General features: G+C 50.9%; 1 protein-coding gene across 3 annotated transcripts in view; it reads right to left on the bottom strand.

Annotated features, from left to right (window-relative positions):
- RFX1 (regulatory factor X1) overlaps positions 1 to 11,933 on the bottom strand; it is a 33,240-nt gene extending 21,307 nt beyond the window's left edge. For 2 of the 3 annotated variants that reach the window (XM_018051203.1, XM_018051206.1), the window contains exons 1-2: positions 11,736 to 11,933; positions 3,734 to 4,097 (exon numbers count right to left, since the gene is read on the bottom strand). In XM_018051203.1, coding sequence (XP_017906692.1) covers positions 3,734 to 4,046 — 313 coding nt within the window. In that variant the 5' untranslated portion in view covers positions 4,047 to 4,097; positions 11,736 to 11,933. The remainder of the gene's footprint in view (positions 1 to 3,733; positions 4,098 to 11,735) is intronic. The other variant, XM_018051205.1, reaches the window with a different exon arrangement.

Raw genomic sequence — 22,960 nt, 5'->3', positions numbered from 1 at the left:
ACAGGCAACCCCTCCTGCCTGCTCTCGGCTGCGCAGAGGCCCCGAGATGGGATGGGAGTGCTGAGCTGGGTCAGGTCAGCATTCATGAGGGATGAGCCACCAGAGGGTCTGGGGTGGGAGAGCTCCAGGCAGAGGGCAACAAGAGTGCCAAGGCCCAGAGATGAATTGAGCCTGGAAGGTTTGCAGAGCCACAGGAAGGCCAGTGGGGCTGAAGCAGGAATTTGGGGAGGAAGGTTGATACCAGGTGGGGCTGGGTGGCCAGCAGGCCTGGATGGCCAGAGTCAGGAAGTTGGACACTTGTCAGTAGCGGCGCAGGGAATGTGGAGCTGGTCCTTATCACAGGGATCCAGATCTGCTAGGGGCAAGAAAGGCCAGGCCAGGCTTTCTCAGAGAGTGCCCCCAGGGCCACCTGCTTTAGAATAATCCAGGTTGAGCTGGGACATGATGGAATCGAATCAACAGTTATCAAGAGGCTCTCTCTGGTTGCTGTTGGGGAGGACTGTGAAGGGTCTGAACAGAGGCTAGAGCCAGGGAGGTGGGAGAGGTGGTGGGTTCTGGTTGGACTTAGGATGTGGAGCCGAGACAGCTTGCTTGCTCAAGGATGGGTAAGACAGAGGACCTCCCTGGTGGTCCAGTGGTTACGACTCTGCACTCCCACTACAGGGGCGGCATGGTTTTGATCCCTGGTTGGGGAACTAGGATCCTGCATGCCACGCCATGTGGCCAGGAAAAAAAAAAGTATGGGTAAGACAGGAGTCAAGGCTGACCCAGGCCTGGGGTGGGGGGAGAGAGAGGGTGATATTTGCTAGGACAAGGAAGTCTCTAAGGAGGCCAGATTTGAAGGAGGAAAGAAATTCCAGACTGCCATCAGGCCATGCTGGTTTGAGAGGTCTGTGGAACCGCGTGGATGGGTCACAGGTGGCGAGGACTCAGGGCCGAGTCCCTGGGTCCTGACCTCAACGTGGGCATTGTCGTACAGAGGTGGCATCAGAGGCTGAGGGACAGGACAAGGCCCTGGAGCAGAGAGGAGGCCTCAGCTGATGAGGTCGTGGTGCACAAGGTCAGGGACATGAGGAGGAAGGAGCAAGGGGGATCTGAGATAGGGAGGTGGAGAGGTGGGCAGAGACCAGAGCGGAGGGCATCTCTGGGGGGGCGGGGGGGAGGGGGAGAAACTGTCACGTGCTGCCCAGAGGCCAAGGAAGAGGAGAATAGAGGGTGACCATTGGACTGACAAGATGGGCCATGGGTGATCCTGCCTGGAACTCTTAAGGAGACAGAGCTCTGAGTGAAGGGGCAGAAACTAAGGAAGGGAGGATGAATTCTTTGAGGAATTCTGACTTAAAGGGAGGGCTTCCCAGGTGGCTCAGTGGTAAAGAATCCGCCTGCCAATGCGGGAGATGCAGAAGACACGAGTTCGATCGCTGGGTTGGGAAGATCCCTTGGAGAAGGAAAGGGCAACCCATTTCCGTATTCTTCCCTGGAGAATGCCATGGACAGAGGAGCCTGGTGGGCTATAAGTCCACGGGGTCGTAAAGAGTCAGACATGAGTTAGTAACTAAACGACAACTAGGGGAAGAAAATGGGACAACAGCGGTGGGAGGTGCAGGGCCTGGGGGCCCTGGTTAAAATGGGAGTTGCTGTATTTTTACAAGCAGGTAGAAAAGATCTACCAGAGAGGGACTAAGTGATGAGGCTGGGACGGCAGAAGTCCTGGAGGGGGCAGCCTGGAACTGCCATGGGGCCACTTCACCCTTCCGGCAGCAGGAAAGCAGAGTTGGTGGGTGCAGATGGACCCTGGGGGCTGGGAGGCTGGGTGGGTGGGAGATGGGGTCCTTCTCGTCACATGATGAGGCCTTGTCCGCAGGGAGGTCAGGAGCAGGGTTGGGGGTTAAGAACACGGAATGAGAGGGAGGTGCTAGAGGTGAGGGCGCAGCCGGGGGCCTGGGTTTTTCAGAGAGTGGGCAGGATGCTGGTGAGGATACTGGGCAGCGCTGAGAACCCCCTGGAGATGTGGCCCGGCGACCCTGGCCACATCCTGGGCCTGGCCTCGCTCTGTACTCAGCTGACTCTCACATGCCAGCCCTCCTCCACACCAGTCTGTGTTGCAAAGAGTCACTGTCCCGAGCCCCCCCCGCCCCATGCCCCCCACCCTCCCTGGGGACCCTGACACTGCCGGGAGCCTCCAGGACACTGCCAGGGCCCAGCTGCTTCCATCATGGTCCCTCGGGGCCGTGTCAGTTGCCACCAGTTTTGACTCTTCATTGTCCTAGGGTGAAGTTAATTGACCTGCACCTTCCACAGCCTTCCAGAATGCCCTTAGGATCCCCACCACTTCCTTTTCCACTGCGGAAAGACCGGGGCTAGCCTCCCCTCTACACAGGGAACATCAGAAACCACTGAAGACGCCCAGTCCTGTCCTGAGAGCCGCCTGTTGGTTTTTTTTGGCCGCACCATGCAGCGTGTGGGATGTTAGGATCTTAGTTCCTCAACTAAGGATGGAAGCTGTGTTCCCTGTAGTAGAAGCGCAGTCCTAACCACTGGGCCGCCAGGGAAGTTCGTGTGAGCTCCACCTTCCGACCCACTCCTCAGGGGAGTGACCACCTGTCCTGACTCTGCTTCTACTTCCCTCTGCTCAGCCCACCCCCATTCTAGAGGAGGCAGGCACAGGGAAGATGCTCTGAGGCAGGAACCATGGGTGCTATGGCCCAAGCTTCCTGGTCATTTGCTCCACAGCCTCAGGGGGGCGGCTGCAGTGACACACAGGATCCCCTGGCCACATCACACACTCACGAACTCACCCAACCAAGAGCCCTGCTTGGCAAAAATGAAACGGAAGGGAGGGGGAGCAATCCCTCCAGACCTGCCAGTGGACCTCCCTGAACTGCAGCTGGGACCACCTCACAGGCAGCCCCTGAGCTCAAAACTGTTACTTTTTGTTCTTTAAACTTTTGACTGTGTTGGTTCTTGGTTGTATCGGCTGTGCAGGCTCCAGAGCACTCAGGCTTAGCTGCCCTGCTACCTGTGGGATTTTAGTTCCCCGACCAGGGCTCGAACCCGGGTCCTCTGTGTTGTAAGGTGGATTCTTAACCACTGGACCACCAGGGAAGTCACTCAAAGTTGTTACAGTCCCTTTATGGATGACGGCTGAATGCTCCCCCTCCAGTTCCAGCAGGCGTTTGCAAACTAACTCCACTGCCCAAGTCTTTCATTGAGTGACATCTTACTTGAGGACAGAGACAGAACCAGCTCAAAGAGCTACCCTGGCAGGGAGGATTTTGGGGGGTACAGAGTCCTCCCTGCTTGGTCTGACTACTTCTTCCCCAGAAAGTGAAAAAAGTCAAAGTGTTAGTCGCTCAGTCGTGTCTGACTCTTTTGCGACCCCATGGACTGTAGCCCGCCAGGCTCCTCTGTCCATGGGGTTCTCTAGGCAAGAAGACTGGAGTGGGTGGCCATGCTCTCCTCAGGTCTTCCGACCCAGGGATCAAACCCGGGTCTCCCACACTGCAGATAGATCGTTTACTGTCTTGAGCCACCAGGGAAGCCTTCCCCAGAGATGTCCCGCAGATCCCACCTGTGAACCTGAGACAGTTAAAAACTGCCCTCCAGGTGATCGGCACAATAAGTGATGACGGGAGGGCTCCGGGATGCCCCCACATCCAGAAGGCTGGGCTCCCCCAAACTCCTGCTGGAGTTGTTCACAGGGTGCCCTGGCTCCGAGCACGCGTCCACTTACCGGAGACGGTGACCACGATGTACTGCTGGGACGCCGGGGACGGGGTGGGTGCGCCGGCCGGTTGCGAGGGCGTGGGGGCAGCCGGGAGCTCTGTCACATACGGCTTCTGGCTGCCCGGTGGCTGTGCCTGGGGCTGCGGATTCTGCAGCTCGGTGACATACTGGGGCTGGGGGGCGGCGGCGGTGGCGGGGGGCTGGGGGGGCTGGGGTGCCGCAGAGGGCGGCGGTGGCGGCTGGGCTTGTGGCGGAGCCTGTGGTGGCTGGGATGGTTGCGGGGCCGCCTGTAACTCAGTAACGTACGCCTGTGTTGCCATGCCAACAGTGGGGAAAATGATAATAAATAAGGCTTTTTTTTTTTTTGCTTGCTTGGGAAGAAGGAGGGAGGGGGGAGAGAGAAGAGGAGGGAGAAAAAGAAGGAAAAACAAGAATTAATCTACAGGCAGAGGAAACCAGGGACAGCTCCTGGCTCCCCAGAGACACGTTTGGGTTCATCAGCAACTTAATTACATCCCAAGGCTGGTGGCAAGATCTAACCAACCCGTCGCTGCATGGCAACTGAGGATGGACCAGGGCTGGTCTGCGCCTCTTCCACTCACCCCGACCCAGGATTCCTGCCTTCTTCCTTCGCAGGCTCCAGTGCCTGGGGGACCCCTGGGCTGGGAGACCTCCGACTTTTGCCCAGAAACAAATAATACAGTTCTCCCGAGGGTGCCTGCAGGCACTGTCCTGCATACTTTCTTTACAATTTACTTTAATTTTTTAATTTTGGGGGCATGGCTGGATGACATGTGGGATCTTAGATCCCCAGCCAGGGATCAAACCCCTACTCCAGGCAGTGGAAGCACATAGAATCTAGTCTCTACATTACTTAATTTAAAACTCTGCAACAATCGCATCCGTGCTTGAGACTCAGAAAGGTTAAGGAGCTTGCCCCAGCCCACAAAGCAAGGAAGAGGTGGGACTGAGTCTGAACCCTGGGCTCTCTGAGCACTGGACTAGTGGGCTAACTGCTGGGAAGGAAGGCCATGGGGAAAGCTGTCTCCCAGCCAGCCTCTTCCAGTCCCCTCCTTGCCTGCCATCTGGGCTTGGATTCTTGGCTGAGTGTCATTCCCCGAGGGGGGGTGGGTGGCGGAATGCCAGACACGGGTAAGGTGTTTTGAGTCCAAAAAGCCCCCTGAGCTGCTTGTGGCCATAGAAACGAGGGCATTTGTAGGTGGCGACGCCAGATGTGAGCTCCTCCCTGAACAGTGGCCTTCTAGGGCCTGGGGCGACTGGGCTGGGAGCAGGCCCTGGCCACAGAGCAGGCCTGGAAGGCCCCGCTGACTTCAGAACGGGGCCCACCTGACCATGCAGAGGCAGCTTTTCTGGCTGCTAACCGTCTGCGGTGCCTCTCTCAGGCGCTGGGTGTGAGGCAAGGACTGTGGAAGAGGCACACCGTCCTGGCTAAGGCCCGCCCCTCGCTAAGCCCTGCCCCTGCAGGGAGTGGGCCGCCGGTTTCCCGGTTTCCCGGCTCCTTCACTAAGGAGCTTCTAGGGACAGTGGAACAGGACCAGTGGTTAGGAGAAGCTCCACCCCTCACAGTTACGTGGCCCCTGGTGGCCCTAGACGACTCTCAGTGTAAGAGCTTTGCCTGTGGGGTCGCGGTGACCTGTGGCCTTCAGCAGCATGGCACCGCAGGGCTGAGCCAGAGGCTCTTCTGCGTTAATCCTCGAGCACCTGTGTGCCACGGCCAGCCAGCTGCAGGGCGACTAAAAGAGATTTTTCAAGGGGAAGAGAAAAACAACCGCTACTTGGTGATCAGAAACCCCAGGTAATCACTGTGATTACCTCCTCACGGCAGGCTGGCAAGGGAGGAGCCACTGTGCCCATTTCACCCATGAACAAAACAAGGCTCAGGAGTGACCCGCGCACAGGCCTGCGGCAGCAACCAGCAAGGAAAGGGATTTGAAGCCAGGTCTCTCTGACCCCCAGATATGTGCTGTTAGCCCACAGCCCTACTCAGGGAGCCAGGCCCAGGGCTCACAGTCAGTAGATGGCTATCTTTCCTGTTTTTCAGATGGAGACACCTAAGGCCCACCCACAGAGGCAATGCCACCTACCCAAGGCTCTGGTTGGAGCAGCAGAACTCGGGCGGGGAGCCCACCAGAGCAGCCCGAGCGAGACCACAGGCCAGGCAGCACTGTGGTGCCTGTGTCCTTCACACCTCCCTGTATCTCGCTCTCTGGGGATCTGGACTCTGCCCCTGGATGCCAAACCCAAGAAGAATCCAGGTCAGCAGGGGGCAAGGCAGGTGAGTCACAAACCCTGGATGGGCCTGTGCACAACTTGAAGTTGACTACCTCCCCGCTGTGTGACTTGTGGGGAGGGTGCCCCTCCCTGGGCCTCCACTGCCCCATCTGTGCAATGGGAGGGTAGCAGGCCTACAGTGCAAGGCTGCTGCAGAGCTCCGTCTGATGGTGCGGGCAGTGTTTGGCCAAGCTCCTGGTGCAGCCTGAGCACTTAAGGAATGGCTCTGGTTCCCCTCATTGCCCAGGGCCCTTGAACAAGGCTCTAAGCAAGACTATAAGCCTCCAGGCCCTGCCTCCCTGCTTTGGGCTGCTAAGTACAAAGGAAACAAGGGTTGCTGTCTGCACTCAGGTGGGCTTGCTGGGCTTGGGGTATGCCAGGCTCCGGTGGCCGGTGTGAACAGAGCTGGCAGAGCCCTGAGGCCACCCTCCCTGCCAAGCCTGGTCATTACAGAGATAGGGACGGCAACAAGGGCCCTGGTCCAGGTCTGAGGGAGTGGTTCTGGGCTTGCCCACTGGGCAGGATGGAAAGGTGGCCTGCCAGGGACTCAGGTAGCAGGGAGAACTTGCTCACCTGGAGAGGGAGAGGCTACTGCCTGCCAAGCACACAGGGAAAACATCTTGCACCAGCCCCTGCCCTCCCCAAACTCTTTCCTGCCAGCATTAGAGCGGCCCACCTCCTCAGACCTCCTTGCATTACTGGGTCCAAACCCTGGTCCAGATTGGATGCTCAAGTCACTGCTGCTGATCAGCACCTGTCTACCAGTATCAGACCCACTTCCACTTGAACCCTGGCCTGTCTCTTAATTCATGAACATGTAACTGATTTTCCTCTGGGCCTCAGTTTCCCCATCTTTCGCGTGGGGATGATAACACCTGATTCACAGGGCTGTTGCAAAAATCCAATGTGATCAGCAGAGCACCAAATAAGCACTGAGAAGTGGAAGTTGCTATTATCAGCAGTCACTCAACAAGCATCCATGGGGTTGGAGGGGAAAGGAGAGAGACACAATCCTCAAGCTCTTGGAAACAGGCACCAAGCGGAGATTCTGACTCTGGTGTTCATCAGCCTCACCTGGGGAGTCAGCTAAATGCAGGTTCCTAGGCCCACTGACAGAGTCTGGGATGACCCTGGAGTCTGCTGTTTGAGCTAGTCGCCTGGATAATTCTGGGGCAGGTTGTCCTGTGGGCACTGAGAAGCCCTGGCCGGGAGTTTCCTAGCCTTAGGAGAGTGGCCCCTTGTGGCCCCCTCCCACCACAAAAGGGCTTTAAAACCTCTGCACTTGCTGGTGCTTTCTCCCCCTCAAGGTGCAAACCCTGCAGGCCCCCTTGTTTCCGCTCAAGGACAGGGGGAGGTGGCACCGACACAACTGAGCTCAAAACGGGGAAGGGGAGAGGGATAAAACAGCTAAGCCAGCTTCTCTACTGGAGACCTTCTCAGCACTGTCATTGTAGTCTCCAGGAAGAACGATACCGAATGCCAAATTTCCCATAATCATTTCACCAGGGAACCTCCCTTTTTTTTTTTTTTCCAATTGTGGAAGGCTAGGTTAAGCAGAGTTCGGGAGGGTGTTCCCTGGAGAGGAATAAGTCACAAATATCTATACAGGATGAGATGTGTTCCCCATCTATTTGAGCATGACTCAGCAAATCTGTTCCTTAGCAATGAAACTGCCAAAAAATGCACCAATGGCTGCACCTATCTTCAAAGCCAAGACCTGTTTTTGGAGAATGTTTGAATCCATTCTTTAGGACATGGGCCGGCATATTTCTGTGAAGGGCCAGCCAGAAGTCAAGATTTTTGACTCCAAGGACAGACAAGTCTATTCCAGTGACTCAGCTCTGCCACTGGAGTGTGAAATGGGCCGTAGTCAACATGTAAACAAGCAGTTGCGTGGCTGTGTGCCAATAAAAGTTTATTGCTAGACCCTGAGATTTGAATTTTACATAATTTTCACATATCACGATATATTATTCATGTCACAAAATGTCCTTAAAAATGTAAAACCATTCTCAGATCACAGGCCGTAAAAAACAGGTAAAGGTTTAGCTGTACGTCTTGGACAAGGCCCTCCCAAGGAAATGAAAGAAAACCTCACTTTCCTCACCTGTAGACTGGCTTCAAAAACGAACTTTTGGGGGAATGGGAAAATTAAATATAACAGTGTGAGTTTCCCTCATCCTCTGTATCCAGTTTGGTGGTGGTTTTTTTTTTTGGTGGTGTGTGTGTGTTGGGGGGGGGGGGGTGTTTTTATTTGTTCGTTTGCCACACCATGTGGCTTGCGGGATCTTAGTTCCCTAGCCAGGGGTTGAACCTGGGCCCCAGCCGCGAAAGCACAGAGTCCTAACCACTAGACATGTATTTATTTATTTAGCTGTGCAGGTCTTAGTTGCAGCACACAGGATTGACAGCATGTGGGACCTAATTCCCTGACCAGAGATCAAATCTGGGCCCCCTGCATTGGGAGCACAGTCTCGGCCACTGGACCAGCAAAGAAGTCCCACCGGTTAGTTTTTAAGACTTATCAATAACTCCTCCAGAACAGATCCTAAGGCTGGGCTTTTCCCTCCATCTTTATCAATACCATGCTAGTATTGATGGTTACCATCATCTCTTGCCTGGACCCACTCATCACTGGCTCCTGGCTTCACTCTTGCCTTTATAAGAGTCTTTGAAACACAAACCCTACTGTGTCACTCCTCTGTTGAAAAGGTTCCAATGTTCTCCATAACAGAGAATAAATAAAAACCAGAGCCCCTTCCATGACCTACAGGGCCTCATGGGATCTGGCCCCTTCCAGGCCCCTTTCTCGCTCTGAATGTTCTAGCCACAATATCACTCCTTCCCAAACGCTCCAGGCCTTCCCCTGCCTCAGGACTTTTGCCCCAGCTCTCCCATCTACTGGCATGCTCTCCTCATCTCCGCCTACTGGCTCCTTATCACTCATGTCTCAGCTCATAGGTCACCTTGTCAGGTCTCAAGCACCCCCTTTACAAGCCCTCTGGAGCACATACTCCTGTTTCATTTTTTTCTTGGCCCTGTATCCTGTTTGGTTATTTTCTTCTTCCCTCCACAACCAGAAAGGTAAGGGTGCCCATCACTCTATTCCCAGCTACGAGAACACTGACAAGCACACAGCTGGGACTCCGCTCCACTTTCACTGCCAAATAAGTGTCCACAATGCTGGGAACAACACCCTGCTAGTGATGTCAAAGACGGTTGAAATCTACCGACTGGTGAGAGAGGCTTGAGGAAAAGTTACTGCCTCCTGCAGCTGTGCTACAGGGGCAGGTGATGCCTCCGAATCCAGAACAGGCCCCTTAGGCCAGGAAGACTGTGTACCAAGCAGTTGCTCTCTGGAGGCGGTGTCCCTGGCAGGTGGAGGAGTGGGGAAGAGTCCTGTCTGGCCCAACCCTTGTCTTCAGACCCAAGATGCTGGAGCGTGTGGCAGGAGGGGAGGGTGAGCCACTTAACTCCAGGGACACCTTTCCCAGGTCCCCACTTTTCCATGACACCCAGTGCCCCAGCTTATCCAGCTGCTGAGTCTGAGCCTGGGCCCAGGGACAAACTTTCTCTCTGGGTCTTCTCCTAAGGCTGGAGAAGGGTCTTAGGAGAGTGACACCTTCCCACTAGAACCTGGAGTCCTAGGACCTGGCTTCCCAGGATCCCTGTCATCGGCCCACACGGACCAGCAAGTGAGTCAAGCTTTAAACCCACTAGGCTGTCACCCGATTTGAGATGATAAAAATAAATGCGTGTGGTATAATTCCAAGGGCTGAGCAGGAAGTGACAATCGTCATAATAACAGTAGCACTCAACAAAGTCTGAGCAATTACTATGTATCTGATGCTCAACATGTATTCTTTTATGGGATCCACAGTACCGTAACATGAGATTAAAGTCGTGACCGATGATCACTGCCCCTAGTTTAGATGGGAGGAAACTAAGGCCCAGAGATGTTAACTTACTTGCCCAGGAGCACACAGCTAGAGAGCAGTTGATTGTTTCAAACAAGCAACCAAAGCCAGTATTCCCTTCTGGAGTCTGATAACTGCTCTGGGCTTGGGCCTTTCAAATGCCAAAGATATGGGGGATGGGGTAGGGAAAGGGGGGTCACAGAGAGTGGAAGAAGCAGTCAATGAGACTAGATCATCAGTAACACCACTTTCTGCCTCAGAATTTGCCTTTCTAACAGGTGCTGATGATCTGACAACGTGGTTATTTCTAGATCTTTACTGAAAAATTAAATCTCTCCCTTTCTTAAATTTCAAGAGGTTCTGACCTGGGAAAAGTCCCTGGAGAAGTGACATCCCTTCTCCCAGCCTTATCTCAAACTTCTGGGGGAAAGCTTTAGGAGAACCTGGAACATTTCTTCTTGAAGTTTGATTGATTTTAAAAGAAAACGGCTGCAGTCTGCTGTCAGCCCTGCTGATGCCAAGCTCCAAAGCAAAATGGAGAATAAGCACAGTGGACTTGGCTTGGCTGGCTATTTTAAAAAATCTTCCTCAAGCTGGCAGATCTTGTTGCCCAGCAAAACAGTCACTCAGATTCTCCTCTAACAAAGTAGAGCACTTCCCCTTGTCTCTGACCTCAGTGTCCCCGCTCCCTCCCCACGTGGCTCTGGAGGCTGGTACCTCTTCAATGACATGTGATCCAGCTGACACCAACTTGATTGACACAAAAACATGTGTCTGACCAAGAGAAGCTGCTTCAGAAACTTCCTCAGGAGCCATTTACTCCCCATGCCCAGAGAGGAAGCCCAGGATAGGCAGAAAAACTAGGAATGGCCCAATCTCCAGGAATAAGCCCCCTGTCCAGGGATAACAGGAAGGAGATCTTAGAGCTGCCCACAGAGAAGCAATCAAGTTTCGGTTCCTCTAACTCAGCCACCCAAGATCATGTCTCAGCCAAAGCCTTCGCTCTCTGCTAACCAAATCATCCAGACTAAAGTCATATCCCTAGCCCACAGCTTCAAAAACTCTCCACCCTCACCTCCTCTCAAAGAAAAGGTAGATTTAGGAGGGAACAGCAACGTTGACATCAAGACCAACAGTTAATCTATAAAACACTTTCAGAAACAGTAGATAGGAGTAAAAACTTCAAGGATGAAACTAGAGAAATTTCTGAAAGGAATGAGGAGGCCTGAAATGCAAAAAAAGAGGAGAGACGGCAATGACTGAACCCACTTTACAGGATGGAAAACTGAAGCCTAGGTATGGCAGGCACTGAGTACTGGCAGGTTCTAAAGTGACGAGGAACAGGTGGCCTCCATAGCTTCAGGGAGCAGGAAGGCCTAAGCTCAGCTGCCCCACCCCGTTCCCGGGACACCGGCCGGCCCCCAACCACACCTTACGGCCTGGCCCCGCCCATCCACCTAGATCCCGCCTCGCCCCTCCCTCACTCCCATTGGCCCAACCCTCCAAGTCCCGCCCCCTTGTACCTCCCGACATATAAAAGCCCCCCGCCCGGGCCGGCCGACCTCCACTCGCCGCCGGCTTGCGAACGCCCGCCCCTCGCGGGGGCCGGGCCGCGGGGCCCGGGGGCGGGTGGTGTCGCCCCAGCCGGGCCCCAGCCCCCCTCCCCCACGGCCCCGACGGTCGCCGCCGCCATTTTGACCGCCCGCCCCTTCCCCCAAGACTCTGACCACAGCGACACCCGCCGCCCGGGCCCCGCCGCCCTCCCCGGCCCGGCCTGCCACCCTGGGGCCGCCCGGTTACCTCGGCTTCTTCCCACTTCTTTCTGCGGAAGGGCTTTCCAGAGGTCTCGGAGGCGATGTTGGGAGGGGGACAGAACGTGCCGGGGTCCCCGGGCCGGGCCGGGGGGGTGGGGGTGGGGGTCGGCCGGGCGGTTGTTGTTGTTGACTCGCGTTGCCGGGTTGCTTGGTCGCCACGACTACCGTGGCTATGGCGCCTCCGTTTCCCTCACCGGGGCAACTGTTGCTACCCACCCTACTTACGTCACGCTCGGGGGGCGGGGTCCAGGGTGATTGGCGACACCGGGAAAAGTGATTGGACGGCGCCAGGCCCTGCCGCTAACCTATTGGCCCCAAGGCACGCTTTTCAACACCCTCTCGACTTCCCGGCGCTCTGATTCACCAGTGTTAATGTCCATCAAAGGAAACTGAGCCTTCAAAGGCAGTGGAGCCCGTCACTCCCCCAAGGAAGCATCGGGCTAAGAATAAAGGGGTGGGGTCTGTGAGGTCGGGATTGGTTTGCTGCCTTAAAGCCTGTCTTCTGGTTAGACTAAAGGGATGTCAATCTAACCCAAAGGTTTGCCGCGCTCTCTAGCTGGCACCTATACGCATGCGCGCCACGCAAAGCCCCCTGGGAGTGGTAGTCCGTTCTTGCGTACTTTAAACGCCTTACCAAATGTAAAGAGCGAGAAAGGAAAGATCTCTTCCTTCAGACTTCTACCTTTCCCGGTGGGCCAGTTCTTGGTCTCGCGCGCTGACGTCAGGGGAGGAATACGGTGACGCAGCGCTGCTTGTCTGTGACGTTGGTGGCGGAGGCCGGGCTCCGGGTTCGATGACGTCACCGGGTGCTCTCTTCCGCCCCCCACGCCGTTGCCCTATGGCGGTGGGATGAAGGTGGGGACACGAGACCAGGGTTCGATCCCGGGCCCCAGTCACAGAGCGACCCCCGCCACCGCTTCCGCTTAGGCTCGTCCGGCTGTCTCCCGCCTCCCCGCCGCCTCGGGCCGGGAAAGGTTACGGCTGCCGGGGCGACCGCGGCTATCTCGGCCCCGCAGGAGGTGCGGGCCGCCCTGCGAAAGGTCTCCCACAGGCGGGGGACTTAATTAGCTGCTTCCACCGTGAGCGATAAGCAAAGGTCAGCGTCCAGCCCTTCCCGGGGCAGCTCGGATTGCTCAACCAAGCTCCACACGCTCTCCTATCCCTCCCCCGTTCCTGCCCCACTCCCGCCCTCCTACGTGCCTCAGTTTCTCTAGGGAAGGAGAAGAGACAGAAGCGGGGTCTGTATTAGGTTGAGTGTCTTTGGTACAAAAATTCGACCATCAGGATGAATAATATTCTAATGCAATATTGCAGTTATGTTTTAAATATCAAATTTAATGGGGAAAAAATAAATCCATAGTGAACAAAATAGCAAAATTTTAAATAAACACAGAATCCGTCAGGACTGGGATTCGGGAGAAGTGAAATCATGCAAGTATAAAGTAGAATCTTACCTTTTACTTTTTTTTGGCATGAGTTTTGACCTTTAAAAATATCTTGATGACAGTTTTTTAACACTTTAAATTTTGTGCTCCAACTCCCACCAGAGACCAAGGAAAAAGGAAAAAGAAAGCATAGACTCAGAACTTGACGTTCTAATTCAGATTCTGCTGTGTGACACTGAGAAAGTGGCTCCACCTCTCTGAGCTGCTGTTTCCTAGTTCGGCCAACATTACACTTTCTTCTGCTAGGCCCTGGTAGAAAAAGTGAAAAGAGAAGACAAATCCCTAGATTCTGTGGTCTACTACAAATAAGAGACATAATAAGAGAGTTACCTGGTGGTCCAGTGGTTGGGACTCTGAGCTCCCACTGCCTGGGGCCTAAGTTCTATCTCTGTAAAGGGTATTAAAATAACTTCCTGCAGGGTGTGGAATGTAGTCCCCATTCCCCACTAAATGACACAGTAAGCAGAGACATTAACACTTAAGAGTCTAGGATGGGACTTCGCCTTCCAATGCAGGGGATGCAGACTCCATCCCTGGTCAAGATCCCACATGCCTCTGGCAAAAAACCCAAAACATAAGATAGAGACTATTGTAACAAATTCACTGAAATTCAAAGACTTGAAAAATGGTCTGCATTAAAAAAAAAAAAACCTTTAAAAAAGGTTCATAAGAGCTACTAACTATAAAATAGATAATCAGCAAGGATTGATTATGTAACACAGGAAACTGTAGTCAACATTTTGTAATAAACTATGAGGGGAAATAATCTGAGAAAGAATATGTAGGTGGCTGAGTAGTAGTGAATCTGCCTGCTAATGCAGGAGACACAAGTTCAATCCCTTGGTCAGGAAGATCTCCTGAATGAGGAACTGGCAACCTACTCTGGAATTCTTGCCTGGAAAAATCCCACGGACAGAGAAGCCTGGCAGGCGATCCCAGTCCATGGGATCGCAAAGAGTCAGACATGATTGAACAACTGGGCATGCACACACACACATAAATTTTATATATATATATATATATATAGAGAGAGAGAGAGAGAGAGAGAGATCTAGAATATATAGAGATATATCTGAATCACTGTCGTACACCTAAGACAAATACAACATTGTCAATCAACTATACTTTAAAAAACAGCAACAGAGACTCAAGAAAAAATGAAAAGCTGTGAGAGCAACATCAGACTGTGTGATAAGAGTGATGCTGGAACCCATGTAACCTGAGGAGTTACATGGGTTACGTTTGAACCGAGCCTGAGTGGTGAGAAGAAGCATGCAAGCCCCTGAAAAACAGAGATGAAGGGAACTGCAAGAGCAGACATCTGAGGACAGGACCACACATCTGGCTGGAGTGGGATGAGCAGAGAGGAAAGCGCCAGGAGGTGAGTTCAGAAATGTAAAGCTAGTCAGATTCTGTGGAAATCCTCCCCAAGAACCCAGCAAAGTGGAATATTCCCCCCACTTGCCAGGTGAGCAAACAAAGGCTCAGGAGGGAAAGGAGAATCCTCTGGGATCATGTAACCGAAGGCAGCAGCAGGCAGACAGGCTGTCTTCTTTTCTGGGACTTCCCAGTGTGCTTTGCTGCTCCTGGGTGTGACCCTAGATGGAAGACAAGAAGCAGCAGTCTGCTTGGAAATGTTCCCTGAGCCCCAAGAATTAATGAGACTTCCAGGAAGGAGTGCCCAGAACAAGTCCTGGTTGGCAAAGCAAGTCACTCAACCCATTCAGCTAATTCTGTGAGACAGTTTTGGGTGTCAGAGCCAGCCATGTTGAGTGGTGGGGTGCAAGAAGCCCTATTTTTACTTCCCACCCATTTCCCCACCTTCCTGAAGTCCTGAACCCCAAGTTGGGTCCAACCAAACCTGGAAATCATTTCTTCAATCAAAACTACTCATTATATAACTTAATGGGAGTGGGCAGGGGTTGGGGTCGGGGGGCTTCCCTGGTGGTTCAGTGGTAAAGAATCCACCTCCCGGTGCAGGAGACATGGGTTCAGTCCTTGATCCCGGAAGATCTCACATGCGAGGGAGCAACTAGGCCTGCGCGTCACAACTACTGAGCCCAAGTGCTGCAACTACTGAAGCCCGTGCACCTAGAGCCTGTGCTCCACAGCTAGTGAAGCCACCACCACAAGAAGCATGCACACACACACACACACAAAAGAAGCATGCACGCTGCAACTAGAGCAGCCCCTACTTGCTGCAACGAAAGGCTGCTCATAGCAACGAAGACCCAGCACAACAAGAAAAGAAAAGACAAATATCCTTCAATTAAAAAAAAAAAAGCTGACAAGGAAGGCAGTGGGATTAGAAATGCTCTATATTTTTATCTGGTGGCAGTTGCTCAGGTATATAGATGTCAAAATTCCCTGAGCTCTCTATTTAAGATCTGTGCACTTTGGGAATTCCCTGGCAGTCCAGTGGCTAGGACTCAACACTTTCACCGCCAGGCTGAGTTCAGTCCCCGGTCAGGGAACTAAGACCCTGCTGCTGAGCCAAAAAAAGAAAAAGGTCTGAGCACTTCATATACATTATACCTCACTTTGGAAGTTAAAACACACACACATTAACCCATTGGAAGTAGCTTTTAACTAACTCCTTCCTGGAAACGTTACTTATGAAAAGTAAGGAATTAGCATGATCTGGCCTTCCCAGTAGTAGCTTTCCTTGATCACCAAAGAGCCCAAGAATGCCAGCTAAAAAATGTGGAAGGAAGGAGAGAATTAGAGAAAAAAAAAAAAATCACCATTTTTCAAAAGCCAGTGCAGTAATTAATTTAGAGGGTAATCATCAATGGGTGTTACCAAATATCAGGTGAGGACTTTCCTGGTGGCGCAGTGGATTACAATCTGCCTACTTGGTGCAGGGAACAAGGGTTTGATCCTTGGTCCAGGAAGGTCCACATGCCTTTGGAGCAGCTGAGACTGTGCACCAAAACTACTGAGCCCACGCTCTAGAGACCTACGAGCCGCAACTACTGAGCCCACATGCTGCAGCTACTGGAGCCCGTGAACCTTAGAGCCTGTGCTCCGCACCAAGAGAAGTCACTGCAATGAGAAGCCCGCTCACTGCAAGGAAGAGTAGAAAGTGGAGAAAGCACCCCCTCGCCCCCCACCTCAACACACACAAGCTGTGAAGACCCAGCACAGGCAAAAGAAAAAATAATGACTTTTAAAAAGCCTCAGGTGAGAAGATGATGGAGCGAGAGATAAGCACAGGGTTTCAGGGGCTTCACTAGGTGTGTGGGTGTAGACTTCATCACGGAGGCCAGACTGTCACCAGCATTAGCTGCAGTGAAGCTCACAGGAGAGGGACCCTCCGGCCTCCTAGGCCTCCTGATTCGCTACCAAAGGAAGTTTATAGCTTCTCCCAGGACACCCCTTGTCAAAACATTAAACTTGACTCTGATCAAATCTCTCCACCCAACATCCAGTTTGCAGGAAATAGGAAGCATAGAGGAACAAGCTAAATGACATTAGGAAACAGCTGAGAGTGGCGTGTGCTGCAGGACAACTGTCCCGGTCTCTTCCACATGTCAGTCATGACAAAACGGAGTGGGGACTATTCTAGGGCAGGTGACGTCATTTACATTTGAAGCCAAATTGTTCTTTGTCCCCCCGGGTATGTTCTGTGCACCGTGGAGAACTGAGCTGCATTCCTGGCCACCACTCACTACTGCCAGTAGTACACGACCCTTCTCCATTCGCCAGGTGTGACAACCAAAGATTCCGGGTGTGTGTGCGTGCATGCGTGCTAAGTCGCTTCAGCTGTGTCCAACTCTTTTCGGCCCTTCGGACCATAGCCCACTAGGTGCCTCTGTCCATAGGATTCTCCAGGCAAGAATACTGAAATCGGTTGCCATTTCCTCCTCCTGGGGATCCTCCCGATCCAGGGATCGAACCCGTGTCTCTTACATCTCCTGCACTGGCAGACAGGTTCTTTAACACTAGCACCACCTGGGAAGCCCCAAAGATGTCTCCAGACACAGGCAAGTGTCCTTGAAGAGACAGCCCTAGAGGACGGTGGAGCAACTGACCAAAGGACCCAGGATCGCTAGACTGTCTGCCAGCAGAGATAGTCTCTCGTTTAAACTAGCCGTTGTATTGAGAGCTCTTAACCTGAGAGAACTACAACTGTGCTAGTTCTGTTCCAAGTTTTATTTTACTTTATTTTTGGCTCTGCAGGTTTTTGTTGCTTCTGAGGCTTTTCTCTAGTTGCGGTGAGCAGGGGCTAGTCTCAGTGCAGCGCACAGGCTTCTCACTAAGGTGGCTTCTCTCGCTGCGGAGCACACGCTCTAGGGCACCTGGGTTTCAGAAGTTGCTGCGCATGGGCTTAGCAGTTGTGCCTCCCGGGCTCTAGAGGACAGGCTCAATGGTTGTGGTGCACAGGCTTAGCTGCTTTCCCGCATGTGGGATCTTCCTGGACCAGGGGTTGAACCCATGTCTCCTGCATTGGCAGGCGGGTTCTATACCACGGAGCCATCAGGAAAGCTCAGTGGTAAAGAAACTGTCCCAAGTGTTTATGTTAACTGAGTTTTGAGCCAGATAAGAATGCACACTGAAATAGGAAGTTGGAAGCAATGAAGGTGTCCGTCCCTAGGGGACCAGAAAGATGAAATAAGAACTGCATGATACAGAATACTAAGCCAACACTGAAAGCAATGAAGTAGCTCTCTAAAATCGTGGTGCTGAAACTCAGACACTACAGCATTTTAAAATAAAGCAACATCTGACCCAAGTGGCAAGAATGAGAAGTCTCCATCAAATTTTGCTAAAAAAGAGAGAGAGAAAAAACAAAATTAAGAGCCATCCACTAAAGTGCCAGCAATAATGAAATAAGAATCTGCCACTTGGTACATTGAAATACAAACAAGGTGTCCTTCTGTTACACTGGAAATTCATCTCAAACGCATGAGCATTTCTGCTTGTTAAACATGAGGTGTAGTGAATGATTAGCAAGCTGGTTCTTCTAACTTTCCAAACTATGCACACAATAGGTATGTATGAATATATATATATACTTGATATATAAACAATAGGTATATATGAATATATATATATATTTGATATATAGACACTGTGCAGATATATGCATGAATACAATGGAGTCTAATGTCAGGAACAGTGAACAGTGAAAGTTGCTCAGTTGTGTCCGACTCTTTTCGACCCCATGGACTATTAGCCTGTCAGGCTCTTCAATCCATGGAATTCTCCAAGCAAGAATACTGGAGTAGGTTGCTGTTTCCTTCTCCAGGGGATCTTCCCAACCTGGGATCAAAACCAGGTCTCCTGCATTGCAGGCAGATTCTTTACTGAGTCACCAGGGAAGCCCAGTGTCAGGAACACACACTTAATCAGGTTTGGGGAAACATATTGGAAGCAGGATTTTGATACACGAAGACAAGCTTGTGACTCTGAAAGGAAGGGAGACCTGTGAAATGGACTGAGCTTTGAGAATAAAAACATGCTCTAAATCTACATGAACCAGTGTCAACCTATCGCCCACCCCTCCCAGCAGAATTACATCTTTTTGTGGGGAGGAAGCTGAAGGAAAGAAGTCAGTAAAAAATGCTTTCTATGTGCTTTTTTTTTTTTTAAAAAGACAAAACAAAATAAACAAAAAAATCCCACAATGTATCACTGAAAAAGACACAGGTGGAGATCTAGTATACAGCATCACTGCGCAAATCACAACACACCTGTATAAACATGCAAAATAAACTGTAGAAACATACAAACTGATCCATCCTATTTAAGAATATTTATCAGTGCTTCCCTGGTGGCTCAGAGGTTAAAGCGTCTGCCTCCAATGCAGGAGACCCGGGTTCCATCCCTGGGTCGGGGAGATCCCCTGGAGAAGGAAATGGCAACCCACTCCAGTATTCTTGCCTGGAGAATCCCGTGGATGGAGAAGCCTGGTAGGTTACAGTCCACGGGGTCGCAAAGAGACGGACATGACTGAGCAACTTCACTTCACTTCACCAGTTCAAGAACATGTAGCAAGTGCCTTACAGATGCTGGCGGTGGTTTGGAAAGGGCAAGGAACGGGGCATCTGGGATGGAAGTGAAAGTCGCTCGGTGATGTCAGACTCTTTGCAACCATGGAATTCTCCAGGCCAGAATACTGGAGTGGGTAGCCTTTCCCATCTCTAGGTGATCTTCCCAACCCAGCGATCGAACCCAGGTCTCCCTCGTTGCAGACAGATTCTTTACCAGCTGAGCCACAGGGGAAGCCCTCTGGGATGGAGGAGGCAGAAATAAAACGAGTGAGAGCTTTGCGTGATGAAGGCATGACAGAGTTTAGGAAGAGGCAGAGATGGCTGAGACCTGGGTTCAGTGACATTTGTAGAGGCAGGGGCACAGTTGTCACACTGGGCCAAGTGGGAGGGGAGAAATGGAGACAGTGCCTACAGTTGAGATATATTTGGGTGAGGAAGTCAGATTCTAAACCTGCACTGTCTCACATGGTAGTTGCTAGTCCTGGGTGGCTATTTTTACGGGGGGGGGGGGGCGGGCGGAATGCCTTTTATTTCTTTTTTCCTGCTTAATTGCTCTGGCTAGGGCTTTCAGTGCTATATTGAATAAAAGCAGCAAGAGTGGGCCCCCTTGTCTTGCTCCTAATCTTAGAGGAAAAGTTTTCAGCGTTGAAAATATTAGCTGTGGGTTTGTCACATATGGCCTTTGTTACATTAAGTGCGTTTCCTCTAAGTAGCAGTTTGTTGAGAGTTTTTTTTTTTTTCATCATGAAAGGATGTTGAAATTTGTCAGACTTTTTTTTGCGTCTATTGATCTCTTATTCCGGGTTTCAGTGTTTTAATCAAAGTTAGCAAGGTTTTGGGTGGGGCTGGGGTTACAAAAACAAAGTCAGCATTTTCTGTAGACCATCAAGGTTACAAGGTTCTTAATTTTTCATCATGATTGGAAGATTGTTTTGATGTGATTTTTGATATGATTTTTGCCCATCATTTTATTAATGTGGTATATCAAATTGATTAATTTGCAGATGTTGAACTTGCTTGCATCCTTAGACTAAATCCCACTTGATCATGCTGTGTGATCCTTTTAATGTATTGTTGAGTTTGATCTGCTAATTTTTTTTTTTAACTGTGCCACAGTGCATGTGGGATCTTAGTTCCCCAAGCAGGGATCAAACCCAAGCCGCCTGCAGCAGAGTCCTAACCACAAAGTCCCTGATTTGCTAATATTTTGTTTACACTTCACATTTAACTTCATCTCGGATGTAATTTTCCAAGTAGCTATTAAAACTTAAAGAACTAAAATAAAATACAATGAAAAATTCTGTTCCTCAGTCTCACTGGACACATTTTTTTTTGGCTGTGCTGGGTCTTCGTTGCTGTGCTGGGTCTTCGTTGCTGTGCTGGGTCTTCGTTGCTGTGCATGGGCGTTCACTGGTTGCAGAGAGCAGGGGCTACTCTGTAGCTGTGCAAGGCTTCTTATTGCAGTGGCTTCTCTTGTAGAGTGTGCTGTATGGCATGTGGGCTTCGGTAGTTGTGAAGCTCAGGGGCTTCACATGAAGGCTCAGGGGCTTAGTTGCCCGCAGCATGTGGGATCTTCCCAGACCCAGGGCTGAATCAGCGTCCCCTGCCTTGCAAGGCAGATTCTTCACCACTGGACCACCAGAGAAGCCCTCACTGGACACATTTAAAGCACTCAACAGCCAAATGTATTAATAACTAGTGGCTACTGTGTTGGAAAACACATTATTATCAGAGAAAGTTCAATTGGCCATCATTGCTCTAAAGTATCTCTAAAAAGACATTTCAGAGATTTGGGGGAATGTTGATATTTGCTCTGGTGTTAGATGATACTGACAAATGATCGAATATTTTGTTAGGTGTGAAAATGTCCTTATATAGGAAAACATCCTTATTTTTCAGAACTTTGTGTTGTAGTATTTAGAGATGAAAAACAGTGGTAGTAAGATTGAAAAGAGATGATGTGGGGACTCACGTGGTGGTCCAGTGGCTAGGACTTTACATTCCCAGTGCAGGGGGCCTGGGTTCAAACTCTGGTCAGGGAACTAGCTCCCACATGCCATGAATAAGACCTGATGCAGCCAAATAAATAAATATTTTTTAAAAAGGAAAGAAAAAAGGGAGATAGTGTCTTTAAAGTATGTAAGACAAAACCAGACTGAACAGCAAATCCTCAATAATTGTTAGTGGTCAGTAACTTAAAAGTTTGGAGGAAGGACAAATTGGGAAAAAATATTTGGTACACATTTCGTAACCATATGGTAAGCTTCCCTAGTATGTAAAGAGCTCCTAGGGGAGTTCCCTGGAGAAGGAAATGGCAACCCACTCCAGTGTTCTTGCCTGGAGAATCCCAGGGACGGGGGAGCCTCGTGGGCTGCCGTCTATGGGGTCGCACAGAGTCGGACACGACTGAAGCGACTTAGCAGCAGCAGCAGCAGGGGAGTTTTCAGGTGGTCTAGTAGTTAGTGTCCAGTTCTGTCCCCAAGGCCACAGGTACAAGGCCTTGCACCAAGGCTGTAAAAACGGAGCCCAGAACGGAGGTCACCTTTGAAGCTGATTGAGCCCCTTTGTAACCATTGCCAAAAGCCCCCCGATATCACGAACAAGCTGATATCAGTTAAGCAAAGATGCCCACTGCAGTTAACACCCTATAGCACCCTGCCCAGTCATCTAACACCACCCTTCCAGCAGGAATTCTCTTTGCCTTGAGTCTATTAACTCATGAAAGCTGTCAGCTCTCCCTGGTCTGTCAGGAGGTTGGCCCCCTGTGCTCGCAGTGCCCACGTTTTCTCTGCTCTTTGTGCTTAATAAAAGCTCACTCCCTTCTGAAATGCTCTGTGTCTGGAAATTCTTTCCCAACCCGCGCTCGGACTGCCTCGACAGTTGGGATTCTGCGCCTTCACTGTCACGGCTCAGGTTCAGTCCCTGAGAAGGGACTCAGATCCTGCAAGCCATGTGGAGCAGCCAAAAAGACATTTTTAAATGAATAGCACAACAACAACAATTTTAAAAAAACAAAAAGCCCTCCTATAAATCAGGAAGGAAAAGATCAGCAAAGAATAATGGGCAAGGAGGGTGGCCAGAATGGAAAAAGAAAACTATAAATAGCTCTTAACTACATGGGACTATGAAAATATGTTCTGCCTCACTTGTGGTAAGGGAAATGCAAATTTTCTCTGTTCTGAGATAACATTCTTTGCTGGTCCTATTGGCAAACATCCAAGGTTTGATGATACTCTTTTGGTAAAGCTGAAGGGAAACAGGACTCTTACCTGTGTCTGGAGGGAGTATGAGTTAACCTAACCCTCAAAGGGGGAAATTTGGTAATATCTGTGAAAATTACAAATGCACATAGTCTTCGAGCCAGAAATCTCACTTTGTGGAATTTATCTACAGCTACACTCGCATGTGTGTGAAATGATGTTTGTATAAGAGTCTTCACTGCAGTGTTAACCTAAGAACAAATGATGAAAATATGTTTGTCTCCAGCTGTGAAACTAACTATGGGGCAAGGAAGTGGCAGAACACTTTGTGGTTACAGAAAATGACGAGTGCATAAAGACAGCTTTGGAAAGGAGAGATGGCCAGCATTTGTTGTTAAGTGTGTGGGGAGGTGGGGGAGGAAGAAGGTGTCGAAGAATATGTAAAGCCTGCTACCTTCAACTGAAATTCTGACACATTGTACCACATGGATGAACCTTGAACTATTATGCTAAATGCAGGAAGCTACACACAAAAGGGCAAATGTTGCTTGGTTTTAATTTGTAAAGTAC

The sequence above is a fragment of the Capra hircus genome, chromosome 7, assembly GCF_001704415.2.
Source record: "Capra hircus breed San Clemente chromosome 7, ASM170441v1, whole genome shotgun sequence".
Taxonomy (NCBI): Eukaryota; Metazoa; Chordata; class Mammalia; order Artiodactyla; family Bovidae; genus Capra; species Capra hircus.
Note: the sequence above shows the minus strand (reverse complement) of the source record. Positions and strands in the feature narration are given on the sequence as shown.